Source organism: Dermochelys coriacea, chromosome 5 (assembly GCF_009764565.3).
Source record: "Dermochelys coriacea isolate rDerCor1 chromosome 5, rDerCor1.pri.v4, whole genome shotgun sequence".
NCBI lineage: Eukaryota > Metazoa > Chordata > Testudines > Dermochelyidae > Dermochelys > Dermochelys coriacea.
In genome coordinates, this window is record NC_050072.1 from 131,224,607 (window position 1) to 131,246,259 (window position 21,653).

The 21,653-nt window shown below is 44.1% G+C and overlaps 1 protein-coding gene across 1 annotated transcript in view; it reads right to left on the bottom strand.

Annotated features, from left to right (window-relative positions):
- Nucleotides 1-18,090, bottom strand: part of LOC119855826 (neuronal acetylcholine receptor subunit alpha-7-like) — a 143,777-nt gene extending 125,687 nt beyond the window's left edge. The window contains 1 exon segment of the mRNA XM_038402610.2: nucleotides 17,408-18,090. Coding sequence (XP_038258538.1) covers nucleotides 17,408-17,486 — 79 coding nt within the window. The 5' untranslated portion in view covers nucleotides 17,487-18,090.
- Between the last annotated feature and the right edge of the window lie 3,563 nt (nucleotides 18,091-21,653).

The window sequence follows — 21,653 nt, forward strand, 5'->3', positions numbered from 1 at the left end:
TCCTTCTTTCCTGGGGTGCTCCTCATTCGTAAGTTATGAGACGGCGTAAATGGAAGCACCAGTCTACCTTCTGTGAGTCATTCATGGTTTTGTATACCTCCACCATATCCCTTCTCCCAATTACATTTGTTTCTAATCTGTGAAGTCTTTCCAGACCTCTAATTTCCTTTGAGGTTTTTCATTCTGGATCTTTTCTCTTTGCTAGCAGTGCAATTTTTTTTTTTTTGAGTTAGTATGACCAGAATGAAGCATAGCATTCAAGGGGAGTGCTCCATTGATTTATACAATGGCATTACAATAATTTCAGTATTGTACTTACACCCTGATCCTGCAAAGACTGAGCCATGGGTGTAAATTAGTTTCACTGGGATTATTCATAGGCATAAGGGTACATCAGTACATTAAAGATTATGAGGCCTTTGGACACTAAGATAATGGGAGCCACCTAAGTCCCTAAGATAAATCTTTGCAGGGCTGATGTCATAGAACACTAGCTCTTTGGGACAGAGACTGAATTTTCATTCAATGAGGGTTCAGTGCCTAGCACAATAGGGGCTCAACCCCAGATTGGGGCCTCTGGACTCTATTGCACTGCAAATTAACAAATGATTATCATGATAATTCTCTGTTCTTAGTCTAGTGTAACTCCTGGGCTGCTTTTTTGAAGCTCACTGCACATTGAGCAGATCTTTTCATTGAGCTGTCCACAACGAGACTAGGGCTTGTTCCTGAGCAATTACAGTTAATGTCTTTTTTTGGCAATCCAAATAAATTATATCAGCCTGTGATCCTTTATCCAATCCTTTGTTAACATGCTCAAAGAACCTTAGTAGACTGGAATCACAGCTTTATTTACAAATGTCATGCCTGTTTAAGCCAGCAATATCATGTACTCTTATACATCTTTAATTATTGTTCCAATTAATTTCTCAGAGGCTGAGGTAAGGGAATCATAACAGAGTCACTGCTCTGTATTTCCCATCATCACCCCTAAGGTGTTTGGTTTTTTTTTAAAGAGAGGCACATTTGCTGCATTCCACTGTAGTAGCTGATTAAGATAGTGTATAATTTTGTTACCAGCTCAGCCGCTTCATTCAAGAGTTCTGAAGGCACATAAGTGGAGGGGTAGGAATAGTTCAGTGGTTTGAGCAGTAGCTTGCTAAACGTAGGGTTGTGAGTTCAATCCCTGAGGGGATCTGGGCCAAAAATTGGAGATTGGTCCTGCTTTAAGCAGGGGGTTAGACTCGATGGACCTCCTGAGGTCCCTTCCAACCCTGATATTCTCTGGGCCTGGTGAACTGTTGTAATTTAAATTGTCAGATTGCATCTTTATTGTTGCCACCTCAGTCTTGAACAATACCACAGCTTCATTGCCTGAAAAGACTAGCTCAGAGTTAGATGTCTTCACCAACACCTGCTGTGGCGAACAGCTGTGCAAAGAGATTGTTTGTTTAGCTTCTGTGTCATGTCTGGAATATTGATTCTCTGACTCATAGCTCAGCAAACCCACTGACTTTCTTGCAAGTTGTCATCTTCTGATATGCTTGAAAAATATCTTATTTGGTTCACATGTCTTTGTTTGTTTTCTTCTCAAATTCACTCTTAATTGCCTAATTTACATTTTATCCGCTGTTATGTAAATTCCCTTTTATTCTACCTGAGCTGTATTTTCATTTTTTGAAAGTTCCTCTAAGGTTTCAATAAACTCTTGGGCCTTACCGTGTGCTTATCCCATTCTATCTTGTTTCCATTGTTTAGGGGTAAACATGACTCTGTTTATGCTTGCATAAGTGCTTACAATCAGAGTGGAAGATCCTTATGTTTTTTGTCATAGAATCATAGAATATCAGGGTTGGAAGGGACCTCAGGAGGTCGTCATCTAGTCCAACCCCCTGCTCAAAGCAGGACCAATCCCCAACTAAATCATCCCAGCCAGGGCTTTGTCAAGTCTGACCTTAAAACTTCTAAGGAAGGAGATTCCACCACCTCCCTAGGTAACGCATTCCAGTGCTTCACCACCCTCTTAGTGAAAAAGTTTTTCCTAATATCCAACCTAAACCTCCCCCACTGCAACTTGAGACCATTACTCCTTGTTTTGCCTCTTTAGCTTTGTTTAAATTGGCTTGTGTTTTTTCCCCTCCAGAAGCCACCCTATGCTAGTGTTTGAAAATCCCTCTATCCACAACAGTGTAGACTGTACTACCATTGTGGTCTGATAGCTTCATTAAACCAAGCTCTCCTGTGTATTGCTTAGGACAGAGTCAAACATATCCTCTCCTCCTGCATCCTCTGTTCCAAGAAGCAATTCTTTATGGGGTTGAGAATTTTCTTCTCAAAATGGTACCTTCATGGGCCTGTTAATATTTTGGCAGCTGAAGTCCTCCATTATCATCCGATGTTGTGCCCTCTCTCAGGGTGGCACAATTGCTGGCGCCCGCTCAACTTGGAGACCAACAACATATCCCAGCGATTATATAGCCCATTGTGTTGGGATTTGTAGCCATATGTTTGTGCGCATTTCATTTTTTATCGATGAAATCATATAAATCTCCATGCAATTTGGAGCCTGGAGGTTCTTGGCGAATTGCCAAGGCAGCTGTTGGTGTCACAAATGGTTGGCCTGTCTAATCAGGCTGTCATCTCGTTTTGTTGCAGCAGCCTCTGAGCAGGAAGAGAGGTGAGATTGGGGACACATTAAAATAATATTTTTAGAAAAATTAGACCAGCACAGTTTTAAAATACTCAGTGCTTCGGTTACCAGGGAGGTGATTGGTTTTCTCTCTAAAGCCCCGAAAACTCCATGATGTGAAGTTGGAATGAACTAAATTGTGGCATTTTTCTGTAACAGGAGGTTGTAATTTCTGGGTCTGGGGACTGGTAGTGAGATGCACAAATCTGGCCCCCTGTCTTTGGGACTGAATCTTTTTTTCGGTGGCCAGTATGAAATTGCATCCAAAATAACTATTGGAAGAATGGTAAAGTTGAAAAGTCAATTGCTCAAAAGTGATACCAGACATGAGGAGAAACCATCATTCACTTCCCTTGTGCAGATGCATTGTGGTACAGTCCTGCCCCACATGACACAGGAAGTGTGTAGCAGAACCAGGAATAGAACCCAGAGCTCTTGCCTTTAAGCACAAGAGAATGGCCTCTTTCACTATCCACTAATGCACTATGTATGTACTAATGTATGCACTAATCAGGCAGGGGTGCTATGGAAATGTGATTATGTAATTAAAGACTGTATCGTAATGCATACTCACAAGGGGGCTGATTTCAAGTTGTACAGTCAACCTTAAATCTGGCACCTCCTGGCATTAGAATGCTTGACTTTGCAACCTTAATGGCCTTTAACATAGGGTTTTTTTTAAAATGCAATTTCCTATATCTCTCTCTCTCTCTTTTTTTTTTTAATGAAGAAAGCTGTAAAATAGTAATATCATTATTTAGAACCACATTGACACCTGCCTGGGTTATCATCAGGATCTGAATGCAGGACCTTTAGATCTACAACACAGGCTGCTACCATTTGAGACAAAGGAGTAACTGGTAGCAGTAGTAGGTTGTTATCCTATATGTGGACTAGCCTTTGTGCGGTGGGGAATGCAGAACACGTTTTGCTAGTGCTTTACTTAGCCATTCCCCAGTCAGCAGTAGAAGAGCCTGAATCAGAATTTCTGGGTACTAATCTTGGCCTTTTCTGTGCCCTGTGGTTACAAAGCACACAGATTTGCCCTATTCATTCTAAAAGGTTGTGTGGGTGTGACTATAGTCTTTCATATTAGATGTGCATGTGTTCCAGCTCTGCCAGAAGTGATAATGCACGACCTTGCCATTACCTCATTGTGGGAACAATAATTGTCTCCCTTCTATAGTGGAGGCATTAGGCCTGGCTCAAGAAAAAGGCCTGGATACCCAGAAATATTACTACTAGTCAGTAGAAATGCTGAGATATTTTGGTCTGTTGCTGGCTTCCAACCAAACACACCTTCCTCTAGGCTACAGAGGCGGCTGCTGCTGTTGTTCCCCATGTGGAGCCAAGCACTGTGGGGCCTATGAGCATGCTCAGAGAGGATGAAAGGTGGTGGGAGCTGGGAAGTACCCTCGGTGCATATGAAGGCAGTGAGGCTGGAGTGTGCCCAGTGCAGTTGGAACATTCCAAGATTTTAAAAGCAAGACGAACCATATCTGATCATGTGCAAAGGCTTCTAACTTTGCCAGATCTGGGTGGATTTTCTTTGAGGAGCACAATGCACCCCTCTGACCCCAGGACCACCCTCCTGCCACATTTCTAGTTTTTGCTCCAAAGCACAGAGGCACTGGAGCTCTTCAAAGAAATAGATTGGAAAAAAGTTAAATGCTGGCAACACAATGTATTGTCCCTTAACTTTCTTCATGGAAATGACCCATGTTTGTGAATTTTTTTTAATTCAGAGAACAAGCTTGGGGGCGGAAAGTCTGGCAAAGTTATAAGCAACTGAAATCAGTCTTATAACAGAAAGTGTAAGGCAACCTTAACTATAGGCAGTGCTGCAGATAAAATAAACAATCCCAAAGGGCTCTAGGGGGAAAATACTGGGTGTAATGGGCTCTTATTCTAATGGCTGGAAGATGTCGCTGGACAAATTCAAATTAGAACGAAGGCACAAACGTTTAACAGTGAAAATGATTAACCATGGGAACAAACTCCCAAGGGGAGTGGTGGATTCTCCATCTCTTCATGTCTTCAAATCAAGCCTTGGAAGAAATGTTTGAACCAAACACAAGTGACAGGGGTAACTAGGTAAAATGTAAACATCTGTGATATACTGGAGATCAGATTCGATCAGCTAATGGTCCCCTCTGGCCTTAAACTCTATGACGTTAGTAAGCAAGTGTGACAGAGTGCAGGGAGTGAGTAGGTGAGCCTGCACTCTGATCCCTTAGAGGCCAATTAGTGCCCCAGGAGAAGCTGACTGGGAGTAAGGAACTCAATTGGCCCATCAGTCCATGGCTGATAAGAGATACAGGAAAGAAATGCAAAAGAGAGAGAGGGAACAAGGCTAGCTTTAATTAACTGGACTCCTAAGCTCAAAGGTTGTGGACCCAAACCTCTATAAGTGTCTAGCCACTAGAGGGAAACAGAGCCAAACTGTGCTAGTGTGGGTTGTACAGATAATACTTACTTACTGTCCTACTCTCAAATGGTGGCTGTGAGGCTTAATTCATTGGCGTTTGCAAAGTGCTTTGAAGGCCTGGAGGAGACAGTGCAGGAGAAGCGCTCAGTGGTGCTACTGGCTCAGGTGCCGTTTAGTCTAGTATGAGTTGGCAGCAGCATGCGTCCCGGGAAGAGCTGCCCATTTGTGGTACTGCACGTTGCATAGTCTCCTTAGGCCTCCGGGGCTCTGTACCCCTTGGGTAGCTGCTTTGATTGTAAAGTTATTCAAAGTGTAACCTGACGCTGATTTTTAAAGCCCTTAAAGGTGCAGGACCTGGCTGTATATGAGAACCTCTTGCTGGAGCCTTGTGCTCAGACAGCAGGCACTATTTATGTATTGTACCACTGAGCATTCCTCTCCCGTCCGTCCGTGCCCCTTGTCTGTTGTACAGCCCATTGGATAGGGCCCTGGACTGGGATCCAGTAGAGCTGGGTTCTACTTCTGGCTCTGCCTCTGACTTAACGCGTGACTTAAGGTAAGTCACTTTTTCTCTTGTGTCTCTATCTCCCCTCCCACCCATTGTCTTGTCTATGTAGAAATAAGCTCTTTGGGGAAGGCACTCTCTCCCTCTATGGGTACTTCTGCACTGCATGCTTCTGTTGGCCGCATGTAGACTACATACAGCATGGCGATAAATAGCCGGGGCTGGTGAGGTGCGGCGCAGGGGAGTAGAGACATGCCTGAAGGGTGTGGGTGTGTAGGCGAGTACACACTCTGCTCACCCAAGGTGTGCTCCCCCTTTAGGCTGCTATTGTTAGCCATGTAGTGTCTCCCTGCCTCCCCTCTGCCAGATCCTTTCACTGACACAGGTAGCTACACACCACAGTGTGGACCCACCCAGTGTGTAGCTACACGTACACTATGTGCCACCACCAGTGGTGTGTAGTGTAGATGCAGCCTGTAGATGGGACCCTGATCTTGGGTAGGCTCTTGATGTGCTACTGTAATCTGACTTACATCTGAATTTGGTAGGTGATTGGGCTTTTGTTTTGTTGGGTCCTAGTGGGTCTGGAATTTGCTCCTCCTTGAAATCCATCTCGGCACATCCCTTCCCACTCCTAAATAACATCTTTTGGATTTAAAAAAAAAAGTTAGGGAGTTTTAATCTGAGTTCTGATGGCCACATTTATTGCTTCCTCCCATTCTTCCCCATTTTTTTTTTAATTCTTTTGGCAGGTCTTATGTGTTCAAGCTTTTAGAGGGTGATTTTATCTCAATTATTTTAATTGTTTCTACTTCCCTCTTTTTGCTTTAGCAGAGGAACTTTACACAGACAGTTACTTGATTCATATTATTATTGTCCAGGCCTTTGTCCAGTCCTCCCTGACGATTCCAAAAATATTCCTTTTCCTTCATTATATACACCGCTGTTACCAGGTCTCCACCAATTCCTAATTCTCCAGGCATCTTTATTACATTGCTTTTGTTTGAGCGACGTTTAGATCTTAAAGCAGTTCCGTAGCTCAGCATTCTGAATTCTCATTAACTTCATTCCTCTTCCTATCACACTTCTGCTTCTCTAGTATTTTGTCTCCTGATCTATTTGTAAAAGTCCTTAATCCCTTAGGCTATCATTAACTCATTCTACTTATTTGCTGCCCTTACCTTTTCTGAATCTGAACCTTTAACTGAATCTGCATATTCCTGTTGGATCCCTTCTCTCTTGCCCAAACTCTTTTTTTTCTTTTTCTTTGTTTAAAAAAAAATCATATATTCTTAATTCCCCAGATTTTCCTTTCTTGAACATCAATCTCATTATACCAGCATGTAGGATTTATTTGTATAGTGAATTCAGACATCACTCAGTCTGATAGGAAAGCTTATACAGCAAGACGGTATTAAGAAAACTAAAGAAGAATCTGTTTAGCATTATGGAAATATCCTTGTCATAAATATAAAGGGAAGGGTAACCACCTTTCTGTATACTGTGCTATAAAATCCCTCCTGGCCAGAGGCAACATCCTGTTATCTGTAAAGGGTTAAGAAGCTCAGCTAACCTGGCTGGCACCTGACCCAAAGAACCAATAAGGGGACAAGATACTTTCAAATCTTGGGGGGGAAGGCTTTTGTTTGTGCTCTTTGTTTAAGTGGTTGTTCTCTCTTGGGACTGAGAGAGACCAGACAGAAATCCATCTTCTCCAACACATCCTAATCCAAGTCTCCAATATTGCAACCAGTATAGGCAAGGCGGATTAGTTTATCTTTTGTTTTATGTGAATTTTCCCTGTGTTAAGAGGAAGGTTTATTCCTGTTTTCTGTAACTTTAAGGTTTTGCCCAGAGGGGGATCCTCTGTGTTTTGAATCTGAATACCCTGTAAAGTATTTTCCATCCTGATTTTTAGAGATGATATTTACCTTTCTTTCTTTTTTCTTTAATAAAATCCTTCTTTTAAGAACCTAACTGATTTTTCCCTTGTTCCAAGATCCAGGGGTTTGGGTCTTTGATGATTTTGTAACCAATTGTTTAGGATAATATTCTCAAGCCTCCCCAGGAAAGGGGGTGTTTAGGGCTTGGGGGATATTTTGGGGGGAAGACATCTCCAAGTGGTCTCTTTCCCTGTTCTTTATTTAAAACGCTTGGTGGCGGCAGTATACCGTTCAAGGACAAGGCAAAGTTTTAACCTAAGCTGGTAAGAATAATCATAGGGGGTCTTCCATGCGGGTCCGCACATCTGTACTCTAGAATTCAGAGTGGGGAAGGAACTTGACAATCCTAAAAGCCCTTCTAGAATCGTATGGGATATTTGCACTTACATGTTTATCTTTCAGGTGGTTTCTCCATAGATTCTTATAGGGTTTTTAGTTTCCACTGTGAAGTTTTCATATGGAATAAACAAATGTAAGGATTTTTTTTCAAGGATGTGAAATAAAGAATAATGAAACAGATAATGGGGATGATGCAGGCAAAATTTGAATGTGTGGATCATAAAATATGTTTTCAGGTGTGTCTGTTTTAGAATATTCACTAGGAATCTAACCAGCTTTGAAGAAATGCAGCATATTCAATCCACTTTGGCAGACATGTGCATGCATAAATTTACTTAGTGTATTCTGCAGATTTCTGGGAACGTAAAGCATGCCACTGCCATATGTCATTTAATCCCTCAAAATACCAATATTCCTATCCGCTTTTTTCTTATGTGTAGTCAGTGTCATGGCATTTTCCCACAATTGCAAGCCCTTCCTTTTTTTAAGTCCTTTTTCCTTTGGATTTTAGTCCATATTATATTTAAGACAAAGTACTCTTAAAATTGTATCCTTGTTTAGAATGAAAATTGTAATTCTCTCGCATCAATTGCCTCATAACATGTATGCGCTGTACTTGAATATTTCTTGTCTTTGGTTAAACTATCTTTCATCTAGTTCCCTTTTGTACAGTCTTTGATTCTAACCTTCAGATCTCATAAAAATACAGAATTGTCACAGCACACTCTTACTGAAACATTGCTGACTTTCTCATTTTTACCATATAATTATAAATCCATTGAAATATAAATATTGTTTACATTTCAGTGTGTAGTATACAGAGCAGTATAAACAAGTCATTGTCTATCAGATTTTAGTTTGTACTGACTTTGCTAGTGCTTTTATATAGCCTGTTGTAAAACTAGGCAAATATTTAGATGAGTTGATATACCTCCTGGAAGACCCCTGAGTACCCCCAGGGGTACACATTCCCCTGGTTGAGAACCATTAGTACAGAACATAGGGCTGGGAATTAGGAGACCTTAGTTCTCTTCTTGATGTGGCCTTGGGCAAGATATTTCACCTCACTGTGCCTCAGTTTTCCTATGTATAAAATGGAAATCCTGATGCTTTTGTAAAGCAATCTGAGATCCACCAATGAAAAATGCTATAGACAAGCTAGGTATTATTTTATTTTCAGTTTCAAGCTGGCTGCAGAAAGCCAGTGGGGTTGTCTGAGAATAGGAGTGATGTATTGTCAGTGTGAAAAGCCTACTCGGCACCAGGTTCATTGTGAACATGTTGGAGATTTGGGAAGACCATTGAGAACTGGGTCAGTATAGAGTCAGAATAAGGATTTCAGCGAAGGAACAGCTGGGGAGTGTAGATGTGAGCAGAATTTCAGAGATGGTGATAGTAAGATATCCAGGTACAAATATGACTGACGATTCTTTCATTATTTTTCTTTATTCTTTTTGTGCAGCGCCAGGGGTCCTGGTCCATTCTTGGGGCTCTTACACACTATAGTCATACAAACAATGTTTCTATTACAGTAGGACCTACAGACCCCAACTCGGATCAGGGCCCCATTGCGCTAGGGGCTGTACAAACACACATTGAGAGACATTCCCTGACACAAAGAGCCTACAGCTGAAATAGACAAGACAGACCAGGGTGAAAGAAACAAAGTATTATCCTCCTTTTACAGAGGGAAAACTTAAGTTATTTGTCCAAAGTTGCACAGGATGCAGAGCCAGGAATTGAACCCAGATTTCCTGAGTCCCAGGCCAGTGGTAAAGGGTATGTGTCTACACTGCAATTAGACACTCACAGCTGGCCAGCCTCGCAGAGTCCTAGAGCCCAGGCTCCAGCCCACACCTGAACATCTACACTGTAATTAAACAGCCCCTAAGGCGAAGCCACATGAGCCCAAGTCAGCTGGCACAGGGTTTTTCATTGCAGTGTAGATGTAACCTACTCACAAAATCACCCTTCCTATATTGAAAGCACCAATGCAGAACTCCTTTCCTGGGGGGCTGAGGGTAGCTAGAGTTAGGCTCTGTGGAAGGAGGTGTGGGACGCTGTGCATGGGACTTGACAAGCCCTGGGTTAAGACCCTTAGGCAGCCAAAAGTCTCACAGCTTGAAGCTTGGAAACACTGCAGACCTCAAGGGTTATGGCCGGGGAGCCGAAGTTTAGAGGGCGTTCACTGATGCAGTCCTTAACAGAATCCATTAATGTAATGGGAGCTGCAGGAAACTCATCCCTACTGACTGTGAGCCACTGACATACCCATGGCCAGGACCCAGCAGCCACCATGGTTCCCACTGGGGGGAATGGAATGTGGGAAGGGGATGCTGTTGTTCTCAATGGGGGGGGAATGAATCGGGAGGGGGTCTCTATTCTCGATGGGAGCTCATGTGTGTTGAACTGTTTTGAAAAAATCTCGCCCTAGACCTTGTTTCTGTTTGAACCCAGAATGATTAAGGGTTTTTTAATATTAGGGATAGAAGTGGGTGCTGTAAATCCCTTTTCCCTCAGAGCATTAACTGACCTCTCATAACTATATTGACTTTTAAAGGCTCTTAGAAAGTTATGAAGGTTCTAATAAGCCCTGCCAAGTGTAAGGGGACTGTTGCCCCCTTACTAACATTCAGTGGGGGTGTTTTAGTTGCTAGCTCCCAGTACTAAAAAGGGGGAAGGGTCGATGGGGAATCAGGACCCTGAGACTGACAGCCCCCAGGAACAATGGGGAGAGGCTAATGCTCCAGGTCAGCCTGAATGACAGGGCGGGCAGGCTAATCAGGGAGGCAGGAGGCCAGGGAGATCCTGTCCTCCATGTGAGCTGGATTTGCCTGGGTCAAACAGAGTGGGGCTGAGCTAAGGAGAAAGCAGGGGCCCAAGCTAAGCTGGGGGGCAGAGCTGTGCCAGATCCAGAAGGACCAGAAAAGCAGCCCAGAGAGAGCAGACCCTGTCCTGGGAGCAGAGCTGCAGCCCCCCAGCCAGAGGCACAGCCCAGAGAGAGCAGACTTGCCCTGGGAGCAGAGCTGCAGCAACCAGAGCCAGAGGCGCCAAAGATGCAGCCCATGAAGCAGGTCAGTGCTGGGAGCAGAGTCACAGAAGCAGCCTGCAGAGCAGACCTGTCCTGGGAGCAGAGCTGCAGCAACCAGAGCCAGAGGGCCAGAGAAGCAGCCCAGGGAGCTGGAGGCAGAGCAGCAGCGCAGAGACCGAGTGGTGCAGCTGGGGCTGGAGCAGTCCAGAGCTGGGTGTGGTGAGCAGCTAGGGAGAGCGAGGGGGACCCTGGGCAGCAGGCCCAGCACAGGGAAGACACCTCAGCCAGGAGGCTCTGCAGGCCAGGCTTGGATCGTAATCCCCACAGGGCGGGGGCGACACTGGGAAGAAGGGTCCTGCCACTTAGAGCCTGAGAGCGTGTGGCCACCACATCCAACCCACAGCATCCCTACAGCACAGCCAGGGCCTGAGAAGGGGCCTGGGACTTAAAAGAAACAGACTGTGAACTGCCCTGACGTTCAGAGACACAGTTTGTGATGTTCCCTGCCACAGAGCGGGCTGACGTGTTTCCTTTAACCTTTCCCATTTTCCCCTATTCTTTTGAAATTAATTGTTGATTAAATAACTTGTATTTGCTTTAACTTGTATGTAAGGGTCAGAGAAGTGCCCAGTGCAGAGAGAGTATCCCGGAGCGGGGACACCCTAGCCCCTGTCCTAGGTGACCACAGCAGGGTTGGGGGTCGAGCCTCCCAGAAATCCTGGGCCCAGCCTTGTTGGGGTTACGAGGACTCTGCCAGACAGGAGAGGGGAAGGGGAGTCCTTAAGGGCAGGGAGGCCACTGAGTAAAGGAAGTGGAAGCTAGGACTCAGATCCTTTCGCTAGCCCACTTCACCGGGGTAGTGCAGAAACCAGGAAAGTTCCCCACAATAACGGGACTATTCCCCGCTTACACAAGCGGAATATCCTCTGCACTCTGTATTGCTGTGCTCCCTATTTGACAGCTTGCCCACCGGAGACAGGCAAGATCTTAGCCACGCATAAATCTGACCACTGACATGTGGACAAGTGGCCATGCAAACAACTGATTATATCTCTTCCTGACATACTGGCTTAGCTGTAAGCCTGGGATAGGCAGTGTGTGTTATTTCCAGCATAGCATCTGGGTCTGGTTTCTGCAGCATTGCTCAGTGCAGAAGATGCTGACCAAATATCATATTCCCTGGACATAGTACATACCAGTGAGACCACTCTAAGCAGCAAAGTCTTGTCAATGTATGGCTTATTGCATAGGGCCTAACATAGGGCTACGTTTTGCAGCAGACAAGCTAGTGACAACGCCTCATGTCCATGGCTTTGCCCATTTATTTCAATTCTATCATGCAGGATTTCTGGGTACTGAACACCATGTGACAACCATGCTAGGTGCAATATGACCACTTACAGGAGATGGTACATTACCTCAAATCCTGCAATACAATTTTTTTTCCCCCACTATAACAGCTCATTCAGGGTATAGATGCAGAATATCCATTGAAATGAAATGGGATTTGAGCACATGACGCCCTTCAGGTGATTTGAAAATCTCAGCCATAACCAGGTGGAAATCTCCTTTCTGCCTTGATTGCTAGATTGCTTTCTAAACATGGATCCATCCAATCATTTACAGCACTACATCACACAGAGAGATACCAAAGGTGCAGTTACTGATTCTCTCCACGGTGGCATTAGTCTCGACTCTCATAAGAGCCTAAGAATGGCCATACTGGTCAGACTAATGGTCTACCTAACCAAGTATCCTGTCTTCTGACAGTGGCCAATGCCAGGTGCCCCAGAGGCAAGGAACAGAACAGGTAATCATCACGTGATCCATTCCCAGCTTCTGGCAAATAGAAGCTAGGGACACCATTCCTGCCCATCAGCCATTGAGGGACCTATCCTTCATTAATTTATCTAGTTCTTTTTTGACTCCTCTTATAGCCTTAGCCTTCACAACATCCTCTAGCAGGGAGTTCCACAGATTCATGAACAGAAACCAAATACTCCTTTTACAATGGTTTTACAGGGTCAAACTGAACCTGCCTCCCTAGTCCTATAAGTCTCAAGTCAGCTTTCCTTGTGAAAGGAAACTAGTTTAAGGCACAGGTTTAAAAAGTCTTTTCTGCTAACACAGTTGTTCTGGTCAGGTGAAGCCAAGGCACAACTTCATTAAGGCCCAGATAAAATAAAGCCACTAAGCGTATGTGTAACTTTAAAGTCTTAAGCATGTGCTTAAGTGCTTTGCCAAATTAGGGCCAACAGCAGGTTTTAAAATCCATTCTCAAGATTACATCACTGTTTGCAAACACAGCTCCTAGCCAAATCTATTTCTCAGCCCTTTGACAGTCTGCGTGCAAGGGTCACATTAGAGGAGTCTTCTCCAAAATTCATTGATTTTTCAAATATAAATAGGATAAAATTAAAGATACAGGACAAATGATCAAATAATATTGATTTGTAACAAAATCTGGCATAACTCATGGGAGGGATGTACGATAGGTCTGGAAATAGCCTCCTGGGTCCTTTCTTCCAAACCCTGCATAGAGCAGGATTTTCCTCTCCACACGTCCATCAGATGTTTAATTCATCCTACACTGAAACACCTCTTGTGAAAGTGCCTAAGTGAGCTCCCTAAGGTAGCTCAGTCTGCTGGCTAATTTCCTCACTGTTCAGCCTTTGTTGTATAATAGCTAATTTCCTTGGATAAAGTAGTCAAAGGTGCCTAAGTTCCATTTTCACAAGGGATTTAGGCTCCTAGGCCCTGATCCTCAAAGGTACTGAGGTGCTGAATTCCCTTGGAAGCAGAAGTCTCATTGAAAGTCAGTGGAACTTAGGGTAAAATCTTTGCTCCATGGAAATCAATGACAAAACTTCCACTGATTTCAGTGGAGCCAAGATTTCTCCCTCAAGGTATATCTACACTGCCATTAAAAACCCAGAGCCAGCTTGGGCCCATGATTCAAGCTCGTGGGGCTGGGGCTAAGGGGCTGTTTAATTGTGGTGTAGATGTTCAGAGGGGGCTGGAGCCTTCGAGGTGGGAGGGTCCCAGAGCTCAAGCTTCAGCCTGAGCCTCAATGGCTACGCCACAATTAAACAGCCCCTTAGCCCAAGCCAACTGGTGCAGGACAGCCACCAGTGTTTAATTACAGTACAGACATACCCTAAGTGTCTAAGGCCCAGATTCTCAAACTATATAGGCTCCTAACTTCTATTGATTTCAGTGAAGCCTAAGTCACTCTGGAAAATCAATTTTCAAAAATTGAATCCATTGTCCCTTCTGTTTAGTTTCAAGGTCTGGTGGTTGTTCTTTCTTAATCACTGTAAATGATTTCTCCCCCTATTTAACTGCTGAATAGCGGTAGGCACAGATCATTTCCCACAACAATGGTGTTTTCTGTAAGTTGTAGTCCAAATCGAAGGTGCAAGTAAATGACATCTTTCTAAGAAGGAAAATTTTTTTTTTTTTTTTTTTTTTTTTTTTTACCACACACAGCCTTGACATTTAGGGCTGAATTGATAGTCATATTACAGTAGCGCCTAGAAGTCAGAGCCCTGTTCAGGACTCTGTTGTGCTAGTCACCGTACAAAACAAGGTAAGAGGCTTACAAGCCCAAAGAGTTTACAATCGAACATAAAATGAGACAAAGGATGGGAGGAAAACAGAGGCAGGAAGTGACTTGTCCAAGGATACACAGCAAGTTAGCGGCAGAGTTAGGACTGGAAGCCAGATTTCCTAATTCTCACTCCAGTACCCTACCCACTGGGTCACTCTGCCTCTAATTCAGGAGTGAGGCAGGAGGTGGAATAAGTTGGATGTTGGCAAGTGGTACAAGTTAGTCTGAGTGCATGGAAACGTAAGGGAAGTAATTTACATGACAAGAGGCCAGAATAATATATTAGTGAATTGCGGGTGGCCTGTTTTAACTTAGCTGCTTTTCCTGCAGTACCTTCTTCTGCATCCTCCTTCATATGTAAGTGACTTCAATGTCATAGAATATCAGGGTTGGAAGGAACCTCAGGATGTCATCTAGTCCAAACCCCTGCTCAAAGCAGGGCCAATCCCAATTTTTGCCCCAGATCCCTAAATAGTCCCCTCAAGGATTGAATTCACAACCCTGGATTAGCAAGCCAATGCTCAAACCACTGAGCTATCCCTCCCCCCTTCCCTTTGACTGGTATGTATTTACCTCAGCTACCCATCACCTACCTATGAGGTTTATGAAAGAGCTCCCCATACTTCTCAGAAGCAGACTGCAGAATTGTTTGCAATGATAGCAGAGAGCTACACCTGATATCTAAAAACAGGAAAATGAGGCTAGATGTTCAAAAAATGCCTTAACAGTCAAAGCAATTACACATCAGAAGGGTCTTGCCTGAGGGAGTTCAGAGGTGCTTTCACAGGAGGTGTTTAAGTGTAGATGGCATAAAACTTTTGAAGGAGTAGGTCATTCCATGCCCTCTATATAATAGCCCGTGAATGATTTGCAATAAGCAAGAAGTTACATGAATTCCTTTTTTGGTGTGTTGGTACCCTGTTATAGTGATGCTAAGTACGATTAACTTTTTGACTTTCATGTGGGGTGCAGCATGTAACACTTGAGGAACTCAGTTGAAGTGTAATGTCAAAAAGGCTCCAGCATTCGTAAAGAGCTAGAAGACACATGCTTCATTTTTCTCAAAATCTAAAGAGAATCATAGGGCTAATAATAATATTTCTCTGTCTATACAGTTTGGACAGCTTGGATCCTCTAGCTTGCAGGCCATTGTGTGTTCACGCCTCTGAGCTCAGGAGCGGGCTATAAATATGCTGGTGTGACTTTATAACAACATTTAATAAAAGGAAAATCATACCTTATTGAAATAGAAGCACTCTATTTGCAAATTCCTCATTAAAATCAGATAGCTCTTTCATGAATTAGTATTATCTCAGTATTTAAAATAGTGTTTCAATGCAAAAAATGTAATTAAGTACCATACAGGTGTCTTGCGAACAAAATTCCCAGGTATTAACAGCTCTCAGCTCCCCCATCTGGCTATCACTTCAGTGCTTAAGTACATGTAGGTATCTGCAACAAAAGTAGCAGGACTCCTCTTTAGCTGGGTAATAGAGCATTTACCTGGGATACTTATTACCACATTACCCTAACCCCACTTCTCAGCCCTCCAGTGAAACTAATGCATGTTTTCGCAAAAAGAAAAAAGGAGGACTTGTGGCACCTTAGAGACTAAAATTTATTAGAGCATAAGCTTTCGTGAGCTACAGCTCACTTCATCGGATGCATCCGATGAAGTGAGCTGTAGCTCACGAAAGCTTATGCTCTTATAAATTGTTAGTCTCTAAGGTGCCACAAGTCCTCCTTTTCTTTTTGCGAAAACAGACTAACACAGCTGCTACTCTGAAACCTGTCATAATGCATGTTTGTAAGGCTAAATAGATACACCTGAATAATTTCTCATCAGTTAAAGAGCATGGCTAAATAGTGCTACGTAGTTGAGAAATTAGTTCACTATATGCCTCATTCTAAAAAAGCAACAACCGCTAGGCTTTTTGCATAGATATGGCACTAAATGGCCAAAGCAATCTACCATGGGGAAAGCTAAATTTTGCAAATGTTCAGAGCAAGAACAATGGTTGAAAAATAATTAAGACAAACAGAGGTTTTTACATGAAACATTCATTAGAAATGGATGAGAACTTCAGCTGTGGATACTGGATATTTTTAGGGCAGATGCAATTTCAACTTCCCTCCGTTTTTAGCTTTTCTCATGAGTCTTACAAGCTCATTACATTGCTCGAAGAAGCATACAACTCCTAGGTAATTTGATAACACAGGGTAGTTATTTTACAAAGTCTGTTAAAGCACTGACTTCATCTTAGATTAAAATTCTCCCATTCTAGCAAGACTAGTGGGAATTTGCATTAAATTTTATAGATTCTTGCAACTTTGTACCCCTCACTGGCTTAAAACACTGATATTTTAAAAGGCAAAAGATCCAATAGAGGAAAATATTGAACCAGAAATAGGTTAATCTATTGGTCTATATAGGTGACCAAGCCATTATAAAATTATGCATAAGTAGTAAATAGTTCTGAAAACCCTTCTAATCTTAATTTTGTACTATGAAAATGCAATTATAAATGTCCAGAAGACAGAGAGATATACGATTCCCTTCATCATGCTATCTAGCCACTAGTTAAAATGTCTCATTCCTGTAAAGTGTGGATAGCATAGTTTATAAGACCGCAGAAATAGTGTATTTTGAAACAACAGTGCACTATAGCATTCCTAGGATGATACTGTTTCTCTTCATAAAATTGTTCCTGCTTTCCCTAATGAATCAATGCAAACCTCACATTGACCTCCATGGGTCTAGGATTAGCCCTGAGAAAGTTGAATCCAAAGAAAGACACAGCGGATTTCTTGGGGGAAATTAAATAGTTCCTGTGAAAACAAAGCAGGTGAAACAGAACTTACCTTTAAAGGAGGACAGAAACAAAGATGCCCATAGATACCATCCGGAGTAAACAAATCCCAAACACTTGACAGTGAGCATTGTCCAAACAGAATCGGAGTGCCACTTCTAAGCAGGCAGCAAAGCAGAATGCTGTCTTTGTGACAGCACCAATGCTTGATAGATTCAAATGATTAACAGTGCTAATAAGCCCTTCAACCAATTTCCCACCATGGGAGGAAGTACATGTGCCCAGCTGTCCTTTCAGTCTAAGGAAGCCAAGTTCAGTGCAGCTTAAGTAAATCCAAGTGCATGCCAGGGCTTGCTAGGTTCCCCCCCCCCCTTCTGGCGCTCTGCACCTTTTCTAGTGCAGAAACAAAATGCCAGCGAGACAGCACAAGAGGGGTGTGGGTAAAGGGGAGGGGCAGCAAAGGGCTAGTGCTGCCTGGAGAGATTTTCCAACGTCCCCACTCTCTGTAACTAACTTCGGAAAGGCAGCACGTCAGCTTTGGTTCCCAGGCTAGTACTAGAGTGCCTCTAGAGCTACTTCTCAGGCAAGGCGAGCTGCAGCCCCCTGTTCCCTTTACCTGCCAGTGAGATTTCTAGCAGGGAACTGGAGCCTGCCACTGTGTGGAATTGAATGCAGAGAAAACCTCTGCTGTGTGGAAGTTCAGATTTTAGCAGCACAGAAGTCAGAAAGTGGAGGCCTCAGACTGTCTTCACTCTGCCCCTTTGCATGTGTGCATGACAGTGCAGCCTTTCAGTCCTGGCTCCAACCAGAAACAACAGCTGTCTTACAATGCTCCTCCCTCCTGCTCCAGCTTGCTCTCAGCCAGGAGATTTTTGCACGCCTTCTGGTCCCTTTCCCTTTTTCTCAGCTCCACTTTAATGGCCAAGCACCAGCAATAAAATGTTAGATGTGAATAACGTGCATTTCAAACCTGGCATTTTCCTTGATTCTTCCCCCAGCCTCCATCTTCCGCTTTCTCAGAGATGCGGTCGGGATGGATTGGCACGCTCCTGCATTGCCACCCACAAGGCAACTTCACACAGTCAGACTCTGTGCTGTGATTCCAGCAGGGGGCATCTCAGGCCAGCCCCTCAAGGGGTCCTCCAGACCCCCTCCCCCAAGAACCATCCCACAGCTGTTCTCTTTCTGACCAGGGCTGGTGAGGACATCCCCTGGGTTGGAGCAATTTGCTCTTCAGCTCATTGCTGCCCAACTCTCTTTCAGCACCTGTTGACTTCATCCATCTCCAGGGAATACCCTCCCTCAGACCTAGTGCTTTGACTGTCACTAAAACAGAAGGGCTGTGTGTGACATGGGGAGGCAGCCTGGTCTAGTGAGTAGGGTTTTGGATTTGGATTCAAGAGACCTGCTCTGCCACTGACCTACTGTGTGACCTTGGGCAAGGCCCTTCTGCTCTGTGCCTCAGTTTCCCTTCCCCACATTTTTTCCCATCTCCTCTAAGTTCTTGGGGGAGGGGGAGCAGAAAACTGTCTCTCACTGTGTTAGTATAGCACCTAGCACAATAGGGCCCTGAGCTTAGTGGGGACCTCTAGGGGCTACCGTAATCTATGTAATAAAATTCCAGGATTGTCACTGTGTGTGTCACTCAGCCTAAAATGTCTGTTGAGTCAGGGTGAAGCTATGGAAACAGCTACAGGCAGGGTTGAGTGCTCTTTTTGTTCAGAATATCTCCAGGTTAATCATCACTGGGATTTGCAGTCTGTTACTGTTCATTTTTTAATATCTCAGCCATTTTCTTTACAATTACACCCAGGACAGTATGGCACATGTCTATGCCATGTCAAGAGTCTAGACCCCTGAGATATTAGAGGTAACTCAAACCAATTACCACCCTTACTCTACAACTAATTTGAATATAACCATTTCATGGTTATATGAGGGGAGACTGCACACACAGTGTTACTTGGCCCTGCTGCTGCAGATCTTCAAAATCACCTACACTACAAACACAAACAGCCCCCTCCTGCAGCACGCACCCTTTATTTGCCACCCACAACTGTCTAAGCACAACACAACACCCACATAACTCCAAGCATCACTCTGAAGTTTCAAATGTCTGTTGAACCAGTGTGAAGTGGTGGAGACAGCTATAAGCATGGCTGAAAACTTGTTTTTGCTTTGGCTAGCTCCAGGTTCAAGCATCACTGGGATTTGCTGTCATTTACTGTCCAGTTTTAAGCTGTTAGCCTTTTTTTTTTTTTTAAAAACAAACACACGAGAGCATGGGCTTTCAGCTACTGGTATAAACAATAATCTCGTGACACAGCCCTACATCCGACCTAATCACACTCTAACTTCTATTCCAGTCTGGCCAGGATGGGTGAAGAATCTCCCCCGGTTAGTGCAATCAGTTGCATATTACCCAGCTCTCTTTCAGTGGCTCCTGGCCTTCTCCCGCTTCATGGAATATCCTCAGTGAAACTGTAGTGCATGTAGTGAAGTGGTTCAAACCACGGTCAGCGTTAGGCACATTAGGGCTCTGTGCCTTGTCTCAGATTTGGGGTGTGTGGAAGGAGGTGTTCCATTTCCTGCGGAGCTCATTGCTAGGGTGGGAAGAATTCAGGCATTCATATTTAGTGTTTTTTCCTCTTCACCCCTTTTTCTGACTTCAATCGCATGTCATCCCTCCCCCGCTGCTTTGTCCTGCACCTCTGAGAGGATCCTGGCTAGCTCCAACATAGCTCAGTCACAACCAAGTTAGAGCACCTAAAAGCGTTTCAGGGCTTCTTCCGGCGATTCCCATCAATCCAGCTTCCAGGGCAGTGGGGAAGGCCTCAAAGGTTTCTCTTGCTCGGGATCCAGAGTCAAGAGACCCAGCTGGGCGGCAAGGCTCTTCACTGGCACTGCCCAGCTCATGCCAAGTCCAGCAAGATGGATGGCACCTCTTGCCTGACTCTGAAAAGGATGTAGAGGTCCTGGTGCTAACCAACTGACTGTGAGCTCCCAGTGAGATGCTGTGACTAAAAATGGCTAATGTTATCCAGGGGGAAATTGAGCAAGAGTAGGAGGTGGCATTACCTCTGGATATAGCATTGGATGAGACCCTGAAGTGTTGTGTCCAGTTCTAGTGCCCACATATAGGGGCCATACCTAGGAGAGGCCTGGGCAAGCATGAGAATAGGTGGCCAGTCCAGAGTGCCCTGTGCTCCAGCCATCCCTTCCTGATTAATTGCCCCTTGGGGGCTATTGCAACCAGGGTATAATTTAGAGCAATCACAAAGCAGCTCTATACTACCCTGGGGGCCAAGTTCTCTGATCCTGTGACCAAGCACACTTGACACCTCTGTGGCTCCCTGGCCCTGCTGGGCACAGCAGAATATTGAGCCCCAAGGGAGAGCTCAACAATGCATAATGGGGACTATCCTCTTTCCAAAGCCCATCCATACTGTGGATAGTACACTAAGGGATACAGTGGCATGTATTAGATGTGATTGTTTATTGCAGGAAGATGTTGCTAATGGAATTACCTCCATCACCTTCTACAATCAGACATTGCTTTCACCGGTTTGTTGTTTTTTTTAAATAGCTTACTATTGTCACCAGCACACATTAGGAAAGAAGTGTTGCAGAAACAGCAGCTGTTTCTGATGCTGTGCTGGGACTTCAGTCCACCCCTACAGTCATCATAATTAAAGATTGTTATTCTCTTTTTCTGTAGAGACATTCTAGCAATTAAATTGACTCAGAATAATTCCTTTTATAAACACAATGGTGGGTTTTCTTCTGTTTCTAAAATACGATGTGGGCTAAAGCACTTCAGACAGCTAAAGCCTCCCGCTGAAGTGCTCCTTTGTTCATACCATTGACCTACAGGCTTGTTGTAACCAGTCTCCATCTGCCTTTCTTCAAAGTTTGATGATAGTATCAAAACAATAGCCAGTAAATATGGAAAACCAGTCTCCCCCATAAATATAGGCATGTCTGAGCTTCCAGGATTCTGGAGCCCAGGGAATGACAGTGAAGGGGTTAAAGAAAAGGGTCACTATGGAGGGGAGGTCTATTGGTGCTAAAACTAGGGATGCAGGAGGTGCTGCCACACCCCCTGGCTTGAAGTGGTTTCCATGATATACAGGGTTTACATTTCGGTTCAGTGTTCTCAGCACCCCCATTACAGCAATTATTCCAGTGCCCCGGGAAGGTCTGAGATTAATATGCTTTGTTTTACTAAAAGGATCCAAGAGAGATCACAGCCCGTTGCTCTAGGCATTATATAGGTGTGGGAACTAGGGGTATGCTGC